The 8,204-nt window shown below is 35.4% G+C and overlaps 1 protein-coding gene across 1 annotated transcript; it reads right to left on the reverse strand.

Moving 5' to 3' along the window:
* Window positions 1-1,803: 1,803 nt before the first annotated feature.
* On the reverse strand, window positions 1,804-3,471 carry LOC141590208 (uncharacterized). Its single transcript, XM_074410815.1, has 7 exons — window positions 3,244-3,471; window positions 3,063-3,140; window positions 2,688-2,971; window positions 2,434-2,604; window positions 2,170-2,356; window positions 1,977-2,081; window positions 1,804-1,887 (listed from the first exon to the last, which is right to left on the reverse strand). Exons 1-7 carry the CDS (start codon window positions 3,469-3,471, stop codon window positions 1,804-1,806), a joined length of 1,137 nt encoding a protein of 378 aa, XP_074266916.1.
* Between the last annotated feature and the right edge of the window lie 4,733 nt (window positions 3,472-8,204).

Raw genomic sequence — 8,204 nt, forward strand, 5'->3', positions numbered from 1 at the left:
GAAGCGACAGGTATGCTCATATGTAACGATTCTCGGTGCTTTTGAGAACTCGTTAGTGAGCGTGGTGAAAATCTTGTTCGCACCTTGGGCAATAAAGCGTCTCTGCAAATTGGTTTCCATTGCAAATATGAGTACGTTCTTTATCGCACCCGCTTCCATAACGAAATCACTATATGAAAGTGACTCGTTAACTCCCGCATTGGGGCCTGGGTTTACCGGTATTGGCCCAGTTAAGTACTTGAGCTTGCCGTCAGCAATGGCAGCATTCCGTAGTGCTGCCTCCCAGTCGGCAAAGTTGGACCCATCATTCTTCAGTCGCGTGTACTGATTCATGTTGTCCATAAAAACGTTCAGCCAGGACTCGCGTCCAAGTGTAGCACTAGGCATTGGGATTTCGTTATTTCCAGCCATTTATTGTAACAGTAATATAAATGTGTTCTACACTGCGAAAAGAAGAATAAATAATAAGCATGTGCATCGATTTTAATTTAAGTCTAATGAACTAGTGTCATAACGCGAAGAATCAAAACATTTATACAATTGACCTTCCTCAAGAATTATATAAATGATCCCAAGACTTAATTATCTGTAAATTGATAAGCCAACCTTTTGGCTAATTCTACTGTTAGAATTCTTGGTCGATAAATTTCTAAAAATTCTATCTTTAGTCCATCATAATCACGAGAAACTCTTCGGACTATAATGTTGAGATAAACTAAATCAACACAAACTACTTACCCAACGTAGAAGGGGTCATATTATGCCTACCGACGAAGAAGGGATTCATAGTTGTTTGCCCTTATAATAACTAATCTCAATTTTCGTTTTAGAGGAAGATCCCATCAACTTTATTTTAATTCATTTTAAGTGAACTAATATCTAGCATGCGTGAATAAATAAACTAAGATGATAGCTTAATAAACATGTGACATCTGTATGTCTATGAAAACTAACATACAACCTATATGTGTCAATTTTCATGCATTTTAGTAGTAGGTGGTTTGGTTTTAGGCGGAATATGATGCATAACTATCATGTGAATGAAAAGCAATGGGAATGAAAAAACGTAAAAACAAGAATAAAGTCCTAGCACTAGTGGAATTATACCCTACAATGGCTGTTCTAATAATGTGTATTAGTGGCGGTTTCAAAGCGACGTGATTGCTGGGGTCATATATTTTTTGTGTCGGTTGTAAAACCGCCACCGTAGGTACGCTATGGTGTCGGTTGTAAATTTGAAACCGCCACCTTACGATAAGCTATGATGTCGGTTATACATCGAAAACCGCCACCTTATGTTATGCTATGGTGTCGGTTATAAGTTTGAAACCGACATTATAGAGTAACCTATGGTGCCTGTTTTAAATCTAGAACCGCGATGATATTGTTACTAAATGTGTTGGTTTTAAAGTAAGAACTGACATTGTATAAGCAAATTATTATGTCCGTCCCAATTTTAGAACCGTCACTATACATATATCGTTTTTTTTAAATAAAAATTAGCTAACTAAATTTTGACAGCACCTCCCCGTAAATTGATGTTAACCGAATATAAATATTGATGAAAGAATACCTGCAAAAAATTGCAATCAACTTCCCAACAAAATGTTTCATACAATAGCTTCGTAACAACCATACATCTCAGATTCTTATCCAACAAAAAAATAACACCAATATTTGCCAACAATTCATCCATCCGACAAAACATCAATGTTCTCCAAAAAAAACAATGTTCTCCAAAATTAAAAAACAATGTTCTCCAAAAAAAATCAAAAAGTAAAATTCCAAAAAAACTAATCTATACTACATGTTCTCAAGACATTTTGTAGCCCACACCTCTTTAACTTCATTTATATCTTCTACTGACATGGTTGAATCTTCAAGAATCTACATTTAAAAAAATCAATAATGAGATATTTTTTTAAAAATAAGAAAATAAATAAACTATAAAAACTTATACTTAAAATAAGAAATACCTTCTCAAATTTTTCCTCATCACCCTTTGAGTAATAGAATGTTATGTTATACATCCATTTCATCACATAATAACCACATTCGTAGTCTTGTGGTTGTTGGGGACACTAAATATATAAAAAAGTATAATATTAATCAAACTATATTTGGAATATGATATTAAGTAATTGAAAAAAGTAGTTAATGCTGACTTACATCAATCACTTTGACCTGAAGTTGATTCTTTTTAGCAAAATTACGCCTTCCTCCATTAACACAATGTATAATCCAAGCAGCTTTTAGCCTCCCTTTTATGCTCAACTTCTTTGGTGTGCTTTTTTGTGAATCCAAAATATACACCGTGTTCAACCCCAAGCAAACAACAATCAACATCCAATGATTTCTATGTATTGAAATTCATACTTAAAGTTAATATTGGAAGTAACAAATAATATAAATCATAAAAACTAGAATAATTACCCTTCATAAAATGCACCCATGATATATTTCTTTTCCTCTTGAATCTTCAGGACATGCATTATATAATCTTCACACTGACGCGTATTATGCATGTAATCCAAGAGTTTTACAGGACACATGAATCCGACGACTTTTGTTGCTTCGATTTCAGTTGCACATTGATATAAGAAACTACAATCTCAACACAATATGGGTTTAATAGGTAATACTATAGAGTAATATCTAAAAAATGAGTAATATAGAATTTTACATACCTCCCCCAAACTTGAAGCACATGAATATTTAACCATTGACTTCTGAACATCTGTCTAATTTCAACAACGGTTAAGTAGATTACCATGTTACCTTCTCTATAATTATAAACTGATTCATCGATCACCATCTTAATGACTTCATCTTTAGGCAAGGAACATAACTTTTTTTCCAAGGCTTGGCAATAATTATCCAATTCATGAACTTCTATCACATTCAGAGGTCTCCTGTCGTGCTCCTCACCTTGAGTTTTGTCGTTTCCTTTGGTATGTTCAAAGGACTTGGCCTTCAAATTAAATAATTGTAATATATTCATAAAATAATAAATGATCAAGTTCATAATAATCCACATTAACATAAAAAGGGATAGAACTTACAAGCTTTCGAACTTTATTAGCGGACTCTGTCGTGTCTTTAACATTGTCTTTTCTCTTCTTTTCATTACTAGATTTGACCTTTAAACAAAAATTTGAATACAAATAGTAAATTGATTATGAAAATAGAAGGCTTGGTAAAATGTTAATATCAAAAATTATAAAAGGTTGTACTTGTATTTACCTCGTTTGCCATTAAAATCAAACTTTTAGGCCATAATGCAAAACTTCCTTCCGCATCACCGACATTTGTGAATCCATTCCATGGCAATGGAAGTGGTGCATCTGGTCGAATAACACTGTCAATGGAAACACGAGCATTTTCCATGGTTAATGGTTTGTTGTGTACAGTTTTTCCTTCTACCCATGGTGAAACCATCCCTTCAGCAACAATGATCAATTCCCCATTCATATGCACAGCAAGTCGACATTAAATAGCTTCCTGTAATCATATTATAAAATGACCAACAATATAATTAAAACAAATAAAGTCAGCCCAATAACAATATTTTCTAACAAGGTATATAATAATGATATTACCTTTAATTCAACAAAAGGGTCAATATGATGTGTCGAATGCGAACTATTATGGTCTTGTCGCTGCGACAAAGAATACTCTGTGGAAGCTACCGCATTTTCGTTAGGAGAAGGCGTTTTACCCATAAAGTCTGCCCATTTCTTCTCCATCATGGCATTCATCTCCTTCATAGCTTCTCTTTTCACCTTCTCCATTAGAAATTTCATGTCATCCTCCGTATAAATCTTTTCATTGGAACCTCGACTTGTTGGTTTTCCGAAATATGTTTGGAGACCAACATTTCCACCAACTCCTCTTGTTCTTCCATTATGTTCCGGTTTTCCTAATGCTTTCACCAACGCATCTTCGAATCTACTAGGAACAAACTCTCCTCTTTGCTGCTTTTCCTTCCATACCCACTATTGAAAAAAAAATATTAGTTGATTTTATCATGAGGATTCTACTGATTTCCATTGATTTAGAGAATATCAATCAGGTTACATTCCAACTTTATACATAAAAAATATCTTTTATACTTGTTTATTAACAAAAGGAGGGTGACATTGGTGGTAATTGATAGAGATTCATACGGAGTTCATACTCGGTGTTTGATTAATGAAAATAAATAACAAATTATGAAGATCGGTATCAGGTTACATGCTAACTTACGAATTTTTCAGTCACTTCTTGTATCCGTGGTGGAGGCGCACGGGTGGATGACGGGGTATGTGCTTTTATCCATAAATAACCGCGATCACTAAAGCGTTCATCAACCAAATCAACCGATTCTTGTGAAAGAGTAAGATCAGAATCATGATTATCCAATTCAGCATTTTCCAATTTATCTTATGTAAGGGCTTGAGCAAGTTCTTCTTTATACCACTTTTCCTTTTTACCGGCATATCCCGCTCTTCCCAAATAATGAGGATGCAAGTTCATTTTTTGGGAGGCTCGAGCCTTTTCACTTATTTCCTACAATTTTGGTATATGCAATTTCATATTCATCATTACTAAATAAGATTAATTAACAGGAGTAATATGAGAATAAACCTTACTATTAATAACCTCTTCCCAAAAAAATCAGGTGATCATCAAACTAAAAACTCAATGGTGGTGCTAATTATCTCAATGGGGTGGGGGTTCTGGTGGTTGGGTTTACGAAGAGGTGAGGGAGGTTGTGACTCTTGTGAGATAGTTGGGGTGGGGGAGCGGTGCGGGTTCTGTAGGTTCCAGCATAGATGATGCATAGATGATGCTTGGATGAGATGTGTTGCATTATTAGGTGAGCATGGTGGTCATGGGGTGGAGAGTGGTGGAAGTTGTGGCTGACATTAAAACAAGTAGCAACAATAACTGTAATAGTACTAAAACCAAAAACCCAAAAAAAAAGGAAGTAGATTCTTCAGAAAAAAGAAAAAATATCGAAGCTTTTGTAGAATAGAAGTATGATCTTCAGGTTTGGCAACCATAATCTAAGCTAGGCTTTATCTCAATTTCAGTAATCGCATTCAGTTTCAATGAGAATACTAGCTTATGGTTGGCAACCATAATCTAAGCTAGGCTTTATCCGCATGGTAATATTAGAAGTGGAAATCTGGAACATATAGTTGTTACTACTCGCATCGGGCAACAAAAGATCCAAATTAGTTATTCAATAAATAATAATAGTACTCACCATAAAATGCTTATCCATGCGTTGCCTTTTAAACTCTTCCCAAATATAAATCTGTGATAGCTTTATACTTACCCACTGGACTATCGCCAATTATTTCTCCTTCCTTGGGTTTTAGGGTCTTGGTAATATAAGTGCGTGTTAATCTCGACCTGAATTCCTTTAATGCTCCTGATAATATCTTGAGAACAATCTTTTGTTTATCATCATTGAGCTTCCATGTATTCTTTAAAAGGAAACAAAGTAACGTGTTAGCAAAAGCAATAAGATAAGCAATATAAAATATTAAGTAATTTACGGGCTTAGTGAATTGAACATAACTACAAAAATACTGGTCTTCAGGTCGGAAATATTCTATATAGTTTCTAAATAAGCAGCGTTTTGAATTTTCGTCATTTTCAGTCAATGCTGAGAGTCGTGAACTCAAGTTAACACATTTCCCTCTCCCCCCTTACGCGAGCAAGCGAACTAGGCAAGCTCTTACACAAGATAGCTTAAACTAAATCAACTAAAGCGGCAAAACAGTGCACTCGACCATAAATAACAAGCATTTGTTCCAGTCTTCCAGATAATTGTGACAAAATGTGCTGGTTGGCCAAAAATGACACTCTGCCTCTGCCCTAGTGAAAGCAAGTGAACTGGGCAAGCTCTTACACATGCTAGCTTAAACTAAATCAACAAAACAGCATACTGGACCATAAAAAATCAGCATAGGGATATAAATGAATTATCTCGAGTCAACTTATCAAGAAAATAAAATATCAACACAGTCCAAGACCTCCAAGACCTGACCTGATTACTGAAGTAACTACAAACAAAAATGCAGGCAAGATGGAAACATTTTGTCAATAAAAAATCAGATTAGTCATGACCGTCACAAGAGATTAAAACAACAAAATTGTAAGCTTACCTAACCGGGTAACAAATGGGTCAGCACTGAAGTTCTCCATTCACGTGTTCGACTCAGGAGGATTGAGTTTTAAATTTGTGTATTCTTTGCCTTTTTTTTTCCTTCTAATAATTTCCTTATTCTGCCTCGTATTATACTACATCTCATTACCAAGGCTATATTTTCTTAACAATCAATTTTGTCAACACTTATTCTAGCGTAGATAGTGTATCAGACATCAACCTTGGTCATCGACAAGAACTGCCAAAATGCAATCAACGAAAACATTGTACAATTTTTCTAGTTACCTTTGCATCTTTCCAAAGTGTTTCTTTTTCTCCCCATGGTACCTTTTTCCAACTTCGGTACGTGATCTTGATATTTCGTGCTAAAACACCCATGTCAGTTGCAAACTTACTTTGGTAGAACCCTGTTGGTTGTCCAAATTCATCAAAGTCAATATGTAATTTCTCTAAATCTTCACTTTTCAGGTTCTGCCCAGTTATCACACCTCTCATTTTCTGTTTTTGACTAGAATTGTCACCCTCATTTGCACTCATATTGAACACCTAAAAAAAAAAAGCTCTGTGCTGTGTTAATTGCTAGCATATATTCCATATGGCACCAAAGAAATACAGGTAGGCTGGAATACAAACTGGATAGACCAGGAATGAAGGCTAACTGCCTGCCTATATAAGATACAATAGCCCGTGAAAAACCAGGAAAACTAATACTAATCACCAGTGAGATTCAATACTAATACTCTTGTATTAGTATGTCATGCACCTGTTGTTGTAGGTGCCCAGATAGCCTGTTTTTGGCTAGTTTGAATCCGTCAACTTTTTTTTTTAGTTAATTGGAACATACCTATTTTAATTTAACTATATAGGTGCTGGGAGCGCAAAACAATCAGTCTTAGACTGAGGGAGCTGATTTTATTGCCATTAGTTCGGCTAAAAAAGAAAGCAAAAAGAAAGCAAGAAAAAGAGAAAGAACGTAAGTCAAAACAAATGAAGGTTACGAAAAATGCCATATAGTCTAGCTCCGTCTAACAACAACCAAGCATCTCTAGCGAGTCCTCTGTAAAAACCACCAAGCAACAAGAGCTATTATGATATAAAGTTACTATATGACATTACAAATATAATATAATGTTACGAATCCTTATTTAGGGTTATCAAACCATATTCCCTCGTTATGATCTACTCGCAAATAAACTTCGTCTCGTATTACTTGGACATCTTGACAACGTGAAGAAATAAGAGAAGGTTCATCAACTTGATCGTATTCTTCTTCATCAACTACACCATCTACTCCGAGAATGCGCCTTTTACCATAACGGACAACTGAGCGCCTCTTATCCAAAGGATCTTTGATGTAGAACACTTGTTTAGCTTGAGATGCAAGTATAAAAGAGTCATTCACATGTCCGACAACGCTGAAATCGACCAAAATAAATCCCATATCATCGATGTTGACACCTTTCTCACAGTCGGCCCATTTACATCGAAACAAGGGTATAGAAAATTCTACATAGTCTAGCTCCCATATGTCCTCGACTATCCCATAATACGGTTGTGTTATATCCACTGGTTTCTTCCACTTTCCAACGTATTCCATAGAGGATGCAACAACCGTAACTCCGCTATTCTGCATTGTACTCTTCTCATCCTGACGACTTGTGTAAAAGCAGAATCCATTGATATCATACCCTTCATAAGATAAGACGTTAGGCTTCGGGCCATATGCTAACCATCGTAGATTATCACTCACATTATGTGTTTTGTTTGACAACTCATTCATCACCTTTTCTTTGAACCAATGAGCAAAACTTCTATTATGTTCACTCATCAACCAAGCTTCACGTTTATGTGGATTTTGTCTCTTTATTAGCGCAAAGTGAGCATTTAAATATGGGTGAACTTACGTCATGTGTTGCAAAACATACAAATGTGCAATGTTAAAAGATTCATGATCGACACTAATAACTTTCTTTCCCAAAGTACCCTTACCTTGAAGTCTTCCCTCATGTCGAGATGTAGGAAGCCCAATAGGTTGGAGACTCGT

Source organism: Silene latifolia, chromosome 7 (genome assembly GCF_048544455.1).
Source record: "Silene latifolia isolate original U9 population chromosome 7, ASM4854445v1, whole genome shotgun sequence".
Classification (NCBI taxonomy): Eukaryota; Viridiplantae; Streptophyta; class Magnoliopsida; order Caryophyllales; family Caryophyllaceae; genus Silene; species Silene latifolia.